The 16,240-nt window shown below is 44.5% G+C and overlaps 2 protein-coding genes across 5 annotated transcripts in view; one reads left to right on the top strand and one right to left on the bottom strand.

Annotated features, from left to right (window-relative positions):
- Positions 1–493: 493 nt before the first annotated feature.
- Positions 494–7,069, bottom strand: dohh (deoxyhypusine hydroxylase/monooxygenase). 3 transcript variants are annotated; one of them, XM_083647445.1, is made up of 6 exons: positions 6,996–7,069; positions 6,225–6,364; positions 5,179–5,346; positions 4,434–4,510; positions 3,603–3,858; positions 494–2,121 (listed from the first exon to the last, which is right to left on the bottom strand). In XM_083647445.1, the coding sequence occupies exons 2-6, from the start codon at positions 6,328–6,330 to the stop codon at positions 1,811–1,813; spliced, it is 918 nt and encodes a 305-aa protein (XP_083503571.1). In that variant the 5' UTR covers positions 6,331–6,364; positions 6,996–7,069; the 3' UTR covers positions 494–1,810. The 3 variants fall into 3 exon arrangements, with proteins under 3 accessions (XP_083503571.1, XP_083503570.1, XP_083503572.1); XM_083647444.1 differs by having other exon boundaries at positions 7,009–7,061; XM_083647446.1 differs by having other exon boundaries at positions 6,225–6,334; positions 6,996–7,023.
- A 311-nt stretch (positions 7,070–7,380) lies between these two features.
- Positions 7,381–16,240, top strand: part of lrrc40 (leucine rich repeat containing 40) — a 17,468-nt gene continuing 8,608 nt past the window's right edge. For both annotated transcript variants that reach the window (XR_014553220.1, XM_083647710.1), the window contains exons 1-7: positions 7,381–7,625; positions 9,342–9,523; positions 10,163–10,236; positions 10,589–10,718; positions 11,411–11,534; positions 13,038–13,177; positions 14,915–15,087. Coding sequence is in view for 1 of the 2 variants with exons in the window: in XM_083647710.1 (XP_083503836.1) it covers positions 7,481–7,625; positions 9,342–9,523; positions 10,163–10,236; positions 10,589–10,718; positions 11,411–11,534; positions 13,038–13,177; positions 14,915–15,087 (968 nt within the window). In the remaining variant the exon portion in view is untranslated. The remainder of the gene's footprint in view (positions 7,626–9,341; positions 9,524–10,162; positions 10,237–10,588; positions 10,719–11,410; positions 11,535–13,037; positions 13,178–14,914; positions 15,088–16,240) is intronic.

The raw sequence follows: 16,240 nt of genomic DNA, 5'->3' as shown, positions 1-16,240 counted from the left end.
TTGCTCTGTCTTGCCATGTTTAGTAACTGCCATGTTAAGTAACTTTGTATTTATTTTATCCCCTACCTACCCCCTATCCCTCAAAAGGCTGTGCCTTCTGCCAGGTCGCCATTGTAAATAAGAATTTGTTCTTAATGACTTACCTGGTTAAATAAATAAAATAAATAAACTTGAAGAGGGATGCAGCTAGAATTTTGTAATTACGCAAAACTGTGACATCACTGATTCATCTCCATCAGTGTATAGGCTATTAGGACGAGCCAGCTGGAAATGTTTTAAAGCCATCAGTTTTCTGTTGTCAAAATACTCCAAATTAACTGGGAGCCAGAACTTGAATAAATGTGTTGTTGCCCCTCTTGATTATTAAATGTAACAAAACATTACAGACAAACCCCGTCTTAATTTTGTCACATGCAACCATCAAAGCATGCACACATTGTTACGACATGTGACATTTTTATTTATTTTTATCATTTTATTATGGTTTGTGAGGAGGTCAATGGATACTGTCTGAGGTCACAGACCTCAGCATCACAGACTTGTGCTGCAGTGGATTACGTGATAAAGACACATTCAAATTTCAACCTGCAAATTGCAATAAATTGTTCATCTCACGGCATAATATATTATCTTGTATATTTTGGAGTTAAGTAAAGTCACCCAGAAGTAACTGAAAGCAGCCAGATTACATTGCTGAGGTTGAGCATTCCAGTAGAGTTAATTACAATTTTACGATGGTAAGCAGGTACAAATAACCTTCCCAAGTTGAAGTGCTGTCAATCTCCCAACATTAATCCAGAAGTGAATTACTGCTCTGCTCTGCATCAAACAGGAAAATGTGAACTGACCTGAGGCCTGATCATACCGCAGTACCACCTGTATCCACAGGATTAGCCAGATGCTGAACCAGTCAGTACTTTACATAGTCTCCACTCGCCAAGTTTGAAGTCGATCAGACAAACGGTTCTCGAGATACGCGAAGGACAGCGGGACAGAGAGACAGACAGACAGAAAGACACTGCCGGCATTATAGTGTAGATTAGACTGACTGATCAGACACAGCTTCAGAAGAAAGGCCCCAAGAGTAGGGAACAACGATATTGGACAGCCATGGTATCGGCCGATAGGCTTTAAAATGAAATATTGGCAGAATATCGGTCCAGAAGCAACATTTCTGCCAACATGACAGGCCCATTAAACCCCACCCCCCCACCCCGGGAATGTGTTGTGAAAAGCATTGTATTTATGTCTGCATCTGCCCATGGGCCATCATGATAAGAGTTGACATAATAATGTGTTAATTCCACTACCGGAGGAGAGACTTGATGTTCTCTGAAATTAGGTGGGGGGTAAAGTGCACATATATCGGTAATCGGCCAAGAGTTGGAAAATATCGGCATATTGGATGGATATTGGCAAAGCAAATCCAATATTGTGCATCCCTAGAGTCATCAGTAAAATAGCAGTGAAATAAACTTCAGTCCATCCATGGTGAGATAATGGTGATGAGAATAAAAGCTGGGATTGCAATAGTCATTCTTATGTAGTCTGTAATTGGGATCAGTATTTTTTGTTTGGGGAACCCCTGGAACCTCCTCAATGACCACTGGAACCCCCTTGAAGAGCCCTGGAGGTCCCTGGACCCCACTTTCAGAACCACTGAGCATGTGCTCACAAAGTGTCAAATCTCAAAAAGAATGTCAAGAGATAAATTAATGGCCGTTTTCCTCAGTTGCTGAGAAGTCGAGAGGTTTTCCATCCAAGGGTTCGAGTGACAGCACCAGAAGAGTTCCTTTAAGCCTTAATCCCTTTAACCTTGTAGCCGGACCAGTCCGTCAGCGTACTGGAACTGGTCGCTGTTTTCATACTCCAGCATGTCCAGGGCCACCTCGCAGCTCTCCTTGACGACGCGCTCGCTGTCGCCACGGTAACGCTGCAGCACGGCGACGCACTCGTCCTCGCCGATGGCGCCCAGAGCCTCGGCCGCCTCGTGCCGCACCATGGGGCTCTCGTCGGGACGCTCCAGTGCCGCCGTCAGGGCCGGGACCCCCGCCGGGTGCTGCATCTGACCCAGCACGTAGCCAATCTCGTGACGGAAGAGAGCGCTGGAGCACTGGAGGCCTGGAGACATAAAACAAAGGTTTAAAGGTCCCATTCCGTGCAAAATCTGTTTTTACTTGTAAATGCATAATATACTGCTGTCATCCCTCCCTGTAATGAGTGCTCACAACCTCAGAACTGCCAGAGTTGGATTTGTCCCTATCCAGCTTCCCCCTGCAGTCTCCTTCAAGCCACGCCCCTTACACTCTGTTCCCCCAAACGGGTTAATGTGATGTCACTCGGGTCCTTAAGCATACTGCGCACGGTCTCTCTCACACAAGCTACCTGCACCATTTTGTCTATAGCCACAAAATTAACACTTCTAGCTGGAGCGACGCCAACTGTACGTGATCCAGCAACTGCGGAGGTGCATTCGGTAAGTCTAGGCATTTTGAGATGTCCTCTTTAGCGTAGCAACCGTTAAGTTAGCGATAGCTCGTTGCTAACGTTAGTTGTGGACACAACCTGGCGTGCTGGTCCACGGACGCTAATCTGATTGGTCGCTGGGAGCCTGGGGCGGGCTCTCCCTCAGCGGCCAATGGGAACTGTTAGTTCTGAATATATTATAGAAACAGACCATTCTTGGGAAGCGACGAGATGAGGAAGTGAGAACTCCGTCACAACAAACGGGGTTGCTATATTTTCGACAAATTAATCCAGAATCACGTTTTATGGACCAGAGACACAGGTTTTTAAGAGGTTACAGCTGCACGAATTGGGACCTTTAAGTAGTGCTCAAACAATCATGTCCTGACACAAACATAGAGAAAGCGGGTTCCCACACATTTTTCATGGATGAAATTTCAAAAACGCGAAGCGTGCGAGGTGTGCGCGCGAGCACACAAGCAACGCTAGAAATGAGTGTGCATATAAAATACAAGAAGCACTAAAATCCAATATAAAGAGGTGTGTCCTATATTTCTCCAGTGTAGTAATCATTTCTGGTATTGATTTGGAGTTACTGAGTCACATTATGTACATGGAAGCTAGTCGCGCTTGCCAGACTATCTGCACACTTGGTTTCGCGCTGTACCAGCGCAAGAGACAGTCTGGCATAACTCACTCTCATTCTGGTACAGCGAAAGAAATGCTCCGTTAACGTTACAACCACCCCCGAAAGCACGTAGCAGGCCTGCTTTATTGCGCAATCCAAATCGGCGCCAGAACTTGCCATTTTCAACACGTAGGTTGCTAGTTTGCGTTGTTGTTGTTTCACCCCGGCAGAGGCATTTGAGAGCGGTAACGTGCAGGGAGCGGAAAGGGATTCCGTTGATTCAGACTACATGGAAGCTATTGAAAATAATAATTGTGAATTTTCCAATTATCTAAAATATAAAATACAAGAAGCACTAACATTTCATTACACAACATTCCATGACTTTTTATAAAACGATTTTTACTAATTCTATGACTTTTCCAGGCCTGGAAAACATGGTTTTGAAATTCCATGACTTTTCCAGGTTTTCCATGACTGTGGGATGCTCTACTACTGTATATCCTACCATCTCCCAGCGCCAGCACCGCCTCCTCACTGCCAAGGTTACGCAGAGCAAACATGGCCCGGTAGCGTTCAAAGAGCGGCGAGCTCTCATCTAACAGGGCAGCTCGCAGCTCTGAGAGGCGCTTCCTTGTCGCAGGGGGGGCGGGGTCTACAGAAGAGTAGGGGTTCCGGTCTGTAGCTCCGCCCTCTTCCTGTGTCTCTCCTCCGCTCTGCAGCCACTCCAACCGCCGAACGGCCAGCTGGCACGTCTCTGCCACCTGCAGGATGGGAGGGAGGGCCACACCTACTTCACACTTTTACTGCACACAAGTGATGTATAGACCCTTTTTATGTTTGTAAACAGCGATTACGTATTTTGTGGGCGGAGCCGAACCAGTTGCAGAAAGTGACAGCTGGCGGTTCAACTAACCCTGTGACGTCCACTCCAAATGGGTGTATAGAAAATCTCTCAATAATCACAAATATGTAATAAAAATTAATAGAAATATAAATGAAAAAAGTATATAATTCACAAGTATTAAGACTGTTGAATGCAAAAAACAGACACAGAAATGTAAATAAAAGCGTTCGTTCAATAACTGTCAAACTAAATGAATGCTTGCAAAACAGTTGACAGTTTTTGGATATACTACTGATTTTGTAAGCTATTTTAGCATACATTTACTGCTATTCATGATCTTGATTGTTGCCTTTATTTGATAGGTTGATAGAGATGACAGGTTAAGTGAGGGTAGAGAGAGGGGGGATGATGAGATGGAGCAAAGGGCAAGGACCGGATTAAAACCAATGCCATTGTAGTAAGGACATGGCTAGGTACGGGTTCTGTTCCTACCTCTATGACAGGGTCCTGACTGTATTCTTTCAGCAGGTCCAGAACCACAAGATCACCAATCGCTCCCAGAGCCTCCCCTACAGACAGACACACCGTCAAGTCAAATTCACACACCCGGTGCTCATCTACCTAAAGTGAGAACTTAGAAGCAACTACACATCCATCATGCAAAGACATTCATTACATCAACATGTCACTTCATCACTTACATGTAGAGCTGTAATGCTGGATCTGATGCTAGTATGTACGTGCCAATGTTTTCTTTTTAACAATCTAGCTCAGTTTCTGACAGTTGGGGTTATAGGTTGTGCTGCTAAACATGATTATTTGTTTTTAATTGGAGATTTTTTTTCTAACAGTTCATTTCCTTGTTTCTGTAAAGCCGTTTGATTGGCTTCCTCCACACAGTCACCTGGATACCCCCATTCCAAAAACCTTTGTTTCATTTCTGCTGATTTTTCAATGAAATCCTCTGTAGTATGGCAGATTCGTCTAAGTCTGAAGAACTGGCTTCTTGGTAGACCTCATTTCAGGGGTGTGGGATGATAGCTGGATGATAGTCACAGTGTCACGCAAGTCTGATTGGCTATATAGACGGCACACGCGCACGACTTCCTTGTTTTGGTTTTCGCTCGATTGAAATGAATGAACGTGAAAAAGCAACAATGAGAGAAAATCAGAAACAATAGACACGATAATGTCTGTAGAATGTAGACATGTTTTCTTCCTGTGTGTATGCATTTACCTGCTTCATGTCTGACCATGGGTTCTTGCTGTGTGTCTTTGAGTACAGCAGTGAGTGTTGGTATAGCATGTTTGTCCTGCATCTGCCCCAGGCAGTAAGCCAGCTCATGCTTCAGTAGGGCAGACTCATCACTGAATGCCTTGCTGATCCAGTCTATGGCCTCAGCACCTAACAGTTTAAAGTTCAAATGAGACAACACACAAACACAACATCATGTATACATGTTGCCCATCAGGTCAAGCAGGAGTGAACAATCAATGACTCATTCTAACCTTGTAAGTTACATACCATACACCTATTTGACACATACACGATCATGCAGTATATTAGCCCCATATGTTCTGCTCCGTTCGCCAAATATACACTCTCGAACGAGCGTCACACAGACTTCCATAAGTCGATTGGGGGGTCGGCCGCCGTTCAAAACGCTCTCCCACCCGTCTCCGACGTCCAATTGCAGGTCCGAAGACATCATAATCCTCCTATGGAAGCCAGTAGTTTAGGCGGGGGAGGTTAAAATGATACTGTTGCGTGAAACAACTGTTTAAAAGCAGTCTTTCCACAGCCTGTGCCATATTTAGGAGAGGAGAAGCTTCCTAGTGCCGACAAGAACCTTGGGAGTATTTCATGACATGTTTTGCTTCCCAGGTGCGCTGGATTTGATGATTTGATTACTGTGCCGCCGTATCTGTGTGACTGCAATGTTGTTTGCTTTGCTCGCCGCGTGCAAGTGGTGCACCATAGTGAGATCAAACACAGCACAGGCTGTGGAAAGAGTGCTTTTAAACGGTTGTTTCACGCAGCTATATCATTTTAACCCCCCCGCCTAAACTACTGGCTTGAGTGGCTTCCGAAAGAGGATCATTATGTCTTCAGATCTACAATCGGACATTGGAGACGGGTACGAGAGTGTTTCGAACTTGCGAGCCCCCCAATTGACTTAGTGTGTGTGACGCTCGTTCGAGATGAGAGTGTATACGGAGAACAGAGCAGAACATATGGGGCTAGCAGTATATAATAGCTGGAGTTTTGTGGAAGTGTGTTACCTCCCAGGTTCCTCAGAGTAAATAAGGCTCTGAAGCGGCGGGTCAGGTCCAGTCCTGGGTCCACCAGAACCTCCCCCACTGCTGTTATCTGATCAACAGTGGCCATACTGCTACACAGGGAGAGACACAGAAAACTAAAACTAAACACACACACACACACACACACACACACACACACACACACACACACACACACACACACACACACACACACACACACCTGGTTCAGGGTGATTTGTTATTATCTTCTTGCCTATATATCACAGCCTTTATTTTAGCCATACCAACAACACCCCAATACTTGCTGTTATCTTTATCTCCCTGTGCCCTCTACTGTACACATATCGCCTTGCTGGTAGGCTATTAAGCATAGCTCATATAAAATTAGATAGAATACCACCATCCGAACATTCATAGAGGTCCTTACCACCCTCAACTGTTGGTGGAATAGACGATTGTGTCCTTGGAACTGTCATGTAACGGTAACTTACACTTAAGTTACATGACAGTTCCAAAAGGGACTATATCGACTGAGTGCAGGCACACAAATGTAAAAGTTAAAGTGCAATAGACTTTGATGACTAGTGTACTGTGCTTTATGGACCACGTTGCGGGTAGTTAGCAAGCTCGGCTAACGTTATAACGTAAACTAAGTAGCTTTGGAAGCTTACTCTGAGTTGACATACTTCAGAATGAACACATAATTCATACAGATTCAAATTGCGCCAACATCACACGCAAAAGCACCAGAACTTCACAGTAGCTACTCACTGTATGCGCTTACTTTACAGCTGACTCCGATTTGACACAGCCAGACATCCATGCATGCACCAGTACGACGCGATATCTTCCCCCAGGATGGCGAAGGTATGACCCGCCCTTCTCTGCCTCTGATTGGCTTAGTGTCAAATCACATTGTCTCTTTCTAGGCCAATCAGAGGCAGAGGAGGGCGGGTCATGCCTTCACCATCCTGGGAAAACAATATCGCGCACAGTGTATGCGCACAGTACACAGCAGACTGAAATACTTTACGCATGCGCCAGCCACTGAGACGCATGATTACGACCTATGATTACGACATTTAAGAGTAGACTACGGTAGTTTGGTTTACGGCAGTGCCATATCTATGTAAACACGACGACGAAGAAGAAAAGCCCGGCTGCTTTGTAACACATGTCACATAGCTGACAGCTAGTAACGTTATCCGTATAAATACATATTGTGGGATTAATTTAGCTAACGTACACCGGCGGCAATGTCTCGTTTTAAAAGACCTGATAAAGCGGATTCTCTGGCGGGATTCAGGACTGAGAAAACAGAGCCTACTGTTCCTCGCGGACTACTGATGGCAGCCAGGAAGAGCGGCCAGCTCAACCTGTCAGGCCGAGGGCTGACTGAAGGTAACGTTAAGTTACACTTTACACTGTTATTACTGCAGTCAAAGGTCATTCCTGGCTGCACCCTATGGCCTATGCTATATTAGCCTGGGTAAACCCAGCCCCCACGTGACCTGCTCTCAGACCTGCTCACTAGACACCTTGTGACTAGTGACTTGTTTACCCAGGCTAATGCTATATGCCTATGTTGTGATTGTAGGAGGAGGCACGCATTGGTTACACTTTCGTGTATATAGGCTATCTAACTTCTATTCTATTCTATTTTTATTGTTTTGTGTGTGTGTGTGTGTGTGTGTGTGTGTGTGTGTGTGTGTGTGTGTGTGTGTGTGTGTGTGTGTGTGTGTGTTTTGGTCTATTCTATGCTTCTCGATGTTTATAGATCCCTGTCCAAGTGTGAGCACCTGTAGCATGACCCCCTGGGAGTCAATAAAGTTATTGTGATTCTGATAACGTTAAACTTGGTGGGTGCTAATTTTGTCTTTACAGTTTTACAGATGTTATTTGCTACAGCAGAGGTTTTCAACAGGTGGTCCCTGACCACGCATTCAATGTAGTTCCCCCATGTATCTCAACCTTGCTCACAGTGGTTGGTTGCTTGTTCAGTCAGAATGGTGGTCCCTGGTCACTGTCTGTCTGTCTGTCTGTCTGTCTGTCTGTCTGTCTGTCTGTCTGTCTATATATCTAAAAGGGGCAAGTGGGCAATCTCTGTCTGTCTGGATTCTTGTTTCAATTTTTGTCCCACTGATAATGTCATAGTGATGTCATAAGAGCACAATCATCAATGACATCACTGATGATGTCATAAGAGCAAAATCATCTTATGACATCACTGATGATGTCATAGACATTGTGACATCATCAGTGATGTCACAAGAGATGCCCTGTGCTACAGTATCAACCAATCTAATCAATCAATTTTATATTTATATAGCGCCAAATCATAACAAGAGTTAGCCTCGACGAAAGACCTTCACTCAGAATGAAGAATGAAGGCTGAGTCTCGCGTCGAGGCTAAACAAGAGTTATCTCGCTTTACAAATGGACAGCATGAAACACAGAGCACTGCCATGGAGCTAAACATTATTTTAAAGCAGTGGTTCTCAATGTGAGGTCCAGCGTGAGAGCTAGTAGCGTTCTGGTCCAGAGCTAGTCAGGCCTCCAGAGGGTCCGCACATTTCATTCAGAGTTGTTAAACTTCTGCATTATTTCATTTACAAGAAGTTAACACAATTAGAAAATGTAGAAGAACGACTATTTTCATCATAGTTTCACTGTTCTCTCTCTACGTGCATTAATGTAGATATTCATGGAACTCTGGACAAAACCATCTAACAATGAAAATATTCTCAAGAGACAACAATCTCATCAGTAAATTAGGGGTCCTTGATATGAAAAAGATTGAGAATCACTCTAAAAAGTATTGTAACTGCACTCAAAGGTGCAATTGCAAAGGTGCAAAGTGCAATTGCAAGACAGTATTTGTAATTTAACTCAGAAAAATTGTAACTGGTGAACTGTAATTGTATTTAAAAGTAATCAGTGGAAGAAAAGTGGGGGGAGACGATGCGAAAACTTCTCCTATGGGGGGGGGGGGCTCTTTGGTGGGCGCTAAAAAATACTCTAGTATGCAGGAACAACCTTGGATTTCCAACTGAATTGATATTTTTTCACGCACTGTGTGTCTCAATCTGCTGTAATAAGTAGTCACATCTGTCTCAGTCCCTCAGGATGTCTATCGTCTCAATGTTGACACACCTGAGGAAGCCAATCAGAATCTGTCATTTGGAGCATCAGAGCGCTGGTGGGAACAGACTGACCTCACCAAACTCCTGCTCTCATCCAATCAGCTTACTGCGTTGTCTGATGACATCAGACTACTGTCTGGACTCACTACACTGGATGTAAGTAACACTAGCTCACTCACTAAATAGCCGATGTCAGTAAATCAAAAGATTATCCCACTCTGTAACCCCCTAACTCACTAATTAACTCACTCACTCACCATCTCTCTAATTAATTCACAAACTCATTATTAACTAGCCCAATATACTAATACAAATACAAATAAATTGTCATTATTAAATGACAATTTATTTGTATTTGTATTTAACCTTAATTTACTAGGAATGCCCTTGAGATTGAAACATTGAAATCTCTTTTCTGAGGGAGACCTGTCCAGGACGGCACACCGGTCACAGTTTAAATAAAAATAAATATAACTAATAAATAAAACACAAGTCACTTACTAACTCACTCATTAATTAAGTCACTAACACACCAACTAACTCGTTAAGTAACTCACTCACTCCCTCCCTCACTAAGACACAAATGCATTAATCTACTCACTAAATCACTAACTCCCTCACTCAAAGTCAGTAACAAACATTTATTTTGGCTAACTTGTATTATACAGTAGGCTCAGGGAAGCAGTATTACAATGAAAAATTCAACAGTTTCATTAATTTTAGTGTAAGTTATTAGAAGTAATTTTAAAACAGGCAGCTAAAAATTAAACATGATTGACTGTATTGATTTGTCAGCTCCATGACAACCAGCTGAGCAGTTTGCCTTGTACTCTGGGAGAACTGGAGCAGCTACAGCAACTACGACTCAGGTACACGCGCACACACACACACACACAAGCACACACGCACGCGCGCGCACGCACACACGCACACACACACACACACACACACACACACACACACACACACACACACACACACACACACAGAGCAGTTTGGATTGGATATTGGATATTTGTAGTGCACAAATACATGGCTACAATACTACAATAAATGCATCACTCAGGGTGTGTGTGTGTGTGTGTGTGTGTGTGTGTGTGTGTGTGTGTGTGTGTGTGTGTGTGTGTGTGTGTGTGTGTGTGTGTGTGTGTGTGTGTGTGTGTGTGTGTGTGTGTGTGTGTGTGTGTGTGTGTGTGTGTGTGTGTTGGCCCGTCTCTCCAGTCACAACCGGCTGAGTGTGTTGCCGGTGGGAGTGTGTGCTCTGAAGAATCTTCACAGTCTGACGCTCCAGCAGAACCTTCTGGAAACCCTGCCGGAAGAGCTGGGACAACTGGAGAACCTGAGCGAGCTGGTAAGCAGAGGTTGCGTCATTAGACGTTCTCTTTGTCTGTCATGTTGACTGATGCCCACAGAAAGACTTCAACGTATACATTTTGACTGAAGTCAACCAAATAACTTTGACTGAATTTATGAATTAACAATGCATACTGAAACAGAACCTTCTAGAAACACCATCTAAACTTTCTTAGGTGTACTAAAGACATTGATACTCCAAGAATTTGGCCTTGTAATCTGTTCTAATTTGGTGGCTTTGGGAGAAATATCTATGCTGTCAATATACTGTTGCCCCGCCCCTGCCTATAGAGACAGTCCGCATGTCTGGGAATGCCCACAATAGATGCTGGGTTAGCCTGGGGGCGGGGTCAGGGTGGGGTAAATTCCCCCGTTCTATCCATTCAGCAAAGTTAGAATTTAGCTGATAGCCCAGCCCAGGCAGACACGATCGGGGATTTAACCACCGCAGTAAACGTACATCTGAGCAGACGTCTTGTGTTCTGCTCTAGAACCCCCAAACATGTAGTTTAGAGCCGCAGCACCGTCTTTTGGTGAGGCAGCCCATGAGATATATCGGCAGTTTTACCCCACTCGCGCGCCAGCCGTTTAACATTTTGTGGGCGTTCCCAGACATGCTCAAAACATAGTCTCTATTGTACTGTATGATGTGGCTGATAAAGGGATTCTGTCTGCTGTGATTGGTTGAAGGACCTGTCCAACAACCATCTGAAGTGCCTTCCCTCCAGCCTGGGCCACCTCACTTGTCTACAGAAGCTACACCTGTCTCACAACATGCTCACCTGTCTGCCTGACAGCCTGACCACGCTGACAAGTACGGCTACGTGTCTGTCTGTCTGCCTGTCTGTCTGTCTGTCTGTCTGTCTGTCTGCCTGTCTGTCTGTCTGTCTGTCTGTCTGTCTGTGTCTGTCTGTCCGTCTGTCTGCCCGTCCGTCTGTCTGTCTGTCTGTCTCTGCCTGTCTGTCTGTCTGTCTGTCTGTCTCTGCCTGTCTGTCTGTCTGTCTGTCTGCCTGCCTGCCTGTCTGTCTGTCTGCCCATCTGTCTGTCTGTCTGTCTGCCTGCCTGTCTGTCTGTCTGTCTCTGTCTGTCTGTCTGCCTGTCTGTCTGTCTGCCTGCCTGCCTGCCTGTCTGTCTCTGTCTGTCTGCCTGTCTCTGTCTGTCTGTCTCTGTCTGTCTCTGTCTGTCTGCCTGTCTGCCTGTCTCTGTCTGTCTGTCTCTGTCTGCCTGTCTGTCTCTGTCTCTGTCTCTGTCTGTCTGTCTGTCTGTATGTCTGTCTCTGCCCGTCTGGCTTTCACTCTTCATATTTGTGTTTTCTCCACCTTGTCAGTATGCTGCTGGCACTGGCAGCATTATTGTCTACAGGAGGCAAATTCAGGTCATCTGCAAAAACACTTACTGGGGGATGCTTCATCACATGGCCTCTAGAGGGCAGCATTGACTAAGAGTCTTGACAGAGATGATTTGCCCAACACACACACACACACACACATACCTCGATTGCAACACGCACCGTGGGCTTGTACAGGTGCTGTGCTTGGCCTTGGTTCCCTCTGTAGCATGGGTCAAGGAAGAACCCATTACATTTAAGCGTGGATCCGATCCGACTCACAAAGTGTGCATATCATAGCCTTGGCCTTGATCCCGTTTGAATTGTGCAACGGGGTAGGCTACACATCAAATGTTGTCAATTTAAAAGAGAACTATGCCCTCAAGAAAGTCGCAGTTTGTCCTGAAACTGAAACGTAAGGTTTCGTTTTGTGAATCAGCTACATCTCGTGTCACACATTATACGTCACACCATCAACAACAATGGACTGGCGGGAGAGACGTCACTTATGTGACTGGTTGTGCGTCGTCTTTCTGATTTATAACTTATAGTGCCACAGTTTTACCACAAACTGCGACTTTCTCGACTTGCAGAATTATCTTTTACATTGACAAACATGATGCGTGTTACTCCCGTGGCACAATTCAAACAGGATCAAAAAGGTTGCGTATCGCTCCGTTCACCACCATTCATATTTTTCACACGCTGGTACAGGGAGAAAAGCAGGAAGTGACGTTCACTTTGGCACTCTATTCAGGTGAATGGGGTCTGGTTGGTTGCAGCAAATCGAAGAGTTTTGTAGCCAAACCATTGCACTCCAAAAGGCCTATATTTCATTACTTATCTAGCCCTATAAGTCAAGTCAAGCTTGAGTTAGAGTAGATAATGACAGGATTGTATTTCTGAATGAACTGTTCCTTTAATCCATTTTATTTGGACTAGTGATTAACCACATAAAACATAGTCACTATCTGACTCTATCCCTTGCAGGTCTCAAGCTGCTGGACTGTAGCAATAACCAGTTGATTGGCGTTCCAGTTAGCATATCCAAGATGCTAGCTCTGGAGCAGCTCTTCCTCCGACACAACAAGCTCCGCCTCCTCCCAACGGTCCCTGCCCCCAACTTGAAGGTAATCATTGCAACATCCTCCAAAAACACTTTTTTTTTCTGCTCTCCCCAAAATTTCAGTAAACCTTTATGGCATATTATTACAATACAACAATACTGGTGTTGACAGTGTTGACAGTAATAGAAGATGCCAAGTCATTCAAAACAATAAGCATTTTGCTTTTAGGAGCATCGTGCCAGTGTGCGGCGCTGTTCCAAAATGTGTCAACGTGTGTTGTTGCCTGGGAAACGCACATCCCATAATACAACTGCATCGCATCCCATAATAGTATGATGATACTTGGGATGCCATTGCGAACATAGATGCGAACAGGTTAGCTAAGAGTTTAGCGTAGCCAGCGAGGCCCCCAGCGTTGTAGTTGGGGTATGTTTCGAAATCCCTCCAGGCCTGACAATCTTTCTAGGGGAAACACTGCCTTCCTAACCCGCATACTCCAGTTTTAGGTTGATGTATGAAAACATTGTAACTGGGTGGGTAGGAGTAACCCAGTAGTACTCTTTTCACTGGTTTGGTCATGCTAACAGGAGAACAGGCTATCAAAGGTTCATAAATAGATTAACCTGAATAAGACCGTAACCAGAGTTTTGCTTCATTCTAAACTGATTACCGGTATATACAGTACAGTACATGGACAACTGTCAATATTGTCTTTAGCAGGGATTGGCAAGTAAGACAATATCATATTATAATATAATATATTATAACATAATATTTCCCATCTTCCATCCGAAAAGCAGACAGACAAAGGAAACTTAACCAACAGGAAGCCTTTTGGATTGACAAACTGCAGGCCACTAAACATTCAGGAGGACCTTTTTTTTTTGGGGGGGTAAACATTTATCTTTGGTTTGCAAACATTTTCCTGGTTGAAATCCATTACCATTGTGGTTTATTCATGTTGTTGTTTCATTAATTCAGCTTCTGCTTAATATTGTGGCCCAAAACCATCGTTTTGTCTGTATAGGATTCACTATTATGTGACCTTTGATCTGACTTTTGATGTATTCTAGGCCAGAATGTTGCCATCTATTGGAGTTTCATGGGGCCTATCTTGGTACAGGCGATATCCCCAATTTGCGCTTGCGCACCTGTTTGCGTGCCTTAACGATAGCAGACCACCTTGCGCACGTGTCTAGGTGTTGTGCCGAGTTTTGCACCCCCGCCCGGCAGCAGCTAAATGCATCCCCACCTATCTCTACACCCTCTCTAAGCAACCACACCTTCTGTGGCAGTTTCCTATTGTCTTAACACCACTACATAAGGACCGGGTGTGGCATGAGATCTGTTTGACTATCTGTTTGACTTCCTGACGAAGGCTTGATGCCGAAATGCGTCAAAGTTTGTTTTTTAAAGTGTAATATGACATTGCCATGCCAAATAAAGGCATTTTAACCTTTTAAAATGAGAGTGCCTTGGAGTTTTTTGTATTTATTCAGCCTATAGGTATCCCTATCCAAAGAGCACCTCAAACAAACAACTTTTTGAGTCCAGGAAGCACTCCTTCCTAAACATTCTTAAGACAATATCGCTTTGGATTATGTCAAAATGTGGAATACTGCCAAAATTCTTTGCAGAAAAGTTGCATCTACATTGTCTCACATGTTGTACATATACCGTGTGTGTGTGTGTGTGTGTGTGTGTGTGTGTGTGTGTGTGTGTGTGTGTGTGTGTGTGTGTGTGTGTGTGTGTGTGTGTGTGTGTGTGTGTGTGTGTGTGTGTGTGTGACTGTGTGTGTAGGAGCTCTATGTTGGCAACAACCAGATTGAGGAGTTGGAGGCAGAGCAGCTGGCCAGCCTGACAGCCATTTCTCTTCTGGAGCTCAGGGACAACAAAATCCAAACACTTCCTGACCAGATGACCTTACTGAGTACGCTCACACGCCTTGACCTCACCAACAACAACATCAGCACGTAGGTCCACCACATCTCCACATCACCTCATAATCACATATAGTAGCACGTCACAACAGTTATTAAAGGTGGCCCCTATTATGCATTTCTTAATTTTGTATCATATATATGTTGTTACAATCTTGGATGGTCATATTAAACTTGACTAAGTTTCAAATAAATAGGTGAAAGTGTTTGAACGTTACCCCCATGAAAGGTCTGCAGGACACCGGGATTCAGTAAGGCAGCATATTATGGCAGTTCCCCCCTCTCTCTCTCTTTCTGCCTGTGTTCACTCTCTCTCTGCAAAAGTTCCTCTTCTGTATATTACTCTCTCTGGTTTATAATTGTATCCTCTTGTCACCAAGGTGAATGGCATATCGTCCTCGCTATCAAAAATCACTCATATTTTCGTTCCTGTATTCTGTTTGTTGTGTCTTCAATAACAAACCGGGAGAAATAACCCAAAATAACTGCTGATCTGCGGAGTAATCCAGCGCCGCGGCTCTGTGCAGGTGTTTAGCGGAGGAATACGGTGGTTCTACAGTTGGGAGGAAATGTAGTGCCGAATGAGAGGGCTGTTTGACGGTAAAGTAAAGCGCTGAAAATTGTCAAAATAGAGCGTACATGTACGCTGATATTGATTTGTTTAGGTGGGCGTTCTTTTAGGGCCTAAAAAAAAAATAAAGTTCGGTTCGGTTGCCGACCGACCCTGTCAATTTACGTGCGACCCAATTTATTTTATGAGCATGTTGATTTGACGGTGGCGCTATGGCTGGCTCACACTACAGGATTTTAGTGTGAGCTGTTTGCAGATCCAATCTAAGCCTCCCGATCTGCTCACAGCCTCATCGGGGCCCGTCCCGATCATATCAAACATGTTTGATATTTAGGACTGAAAATCTGCGCGAATACATCATTCTGCTGCTGCGCGAGACTCCCGTCATTATCGTTAATTGACGCGGCTCATTTGATGCGCTGCACTGCACGCATCAGATAGGCTACCAAATACCAACAGCACAGAACCATGAGGATTTGGGGGAAAAATGTCACTAATTTATATCACAATGAATGACCAATGAATAAAAAGTTGTTATATCGTAGTTTTGAGCCCCTGCCAGTCAGAGGCTGTAATCTCCTACCTGTCTATCGAGCAGTGTGGGGGGGAAAAGGC

This window comes from Poromitra crassiceps (genome assembly GCF_964638095.1).
Source record: "Poromitra crassiceps genome assembly, chromosome: 12".
In the NCBI taxonomy this organism is placed as follows: domain Eukaryota; kingdom Metazoa; phylum Chordata; class Actinopteri; order Beryciformes; family Melamphaidae; genus Poromitra; species Poromitra crassiceps.
This window is presented reverse-complemented; position numbering and strand designations above follow the sequence as displayed.

What these genes read in the sequence shown, in the direction of transcription:
- dohh (XM_083647444.1), bottom strand. Translation starts at nt 7,043, where the DNA reads ATGTCTGGCTGTGTCAAATCGGAGTCAGCTGTAAA. An exon ending in TACTCTGAGGAACCTGGGAG is followed by an intron (nt 5,347 to 6,224) that starts GTAACACACTTC and finishes TTAAACTGTTAG; the next exon opens with GTGCTGAGGCCATAGACTGG. An exon ending in CATGGTCAGACATGAAGCAG is followed by an intron (nt 4,511 to 5,178) that starts GTAAATGCATAC and finishes GTCTGTCTGTAG; the next exon opens with GGGAGGCTCTGGGAGCGATT.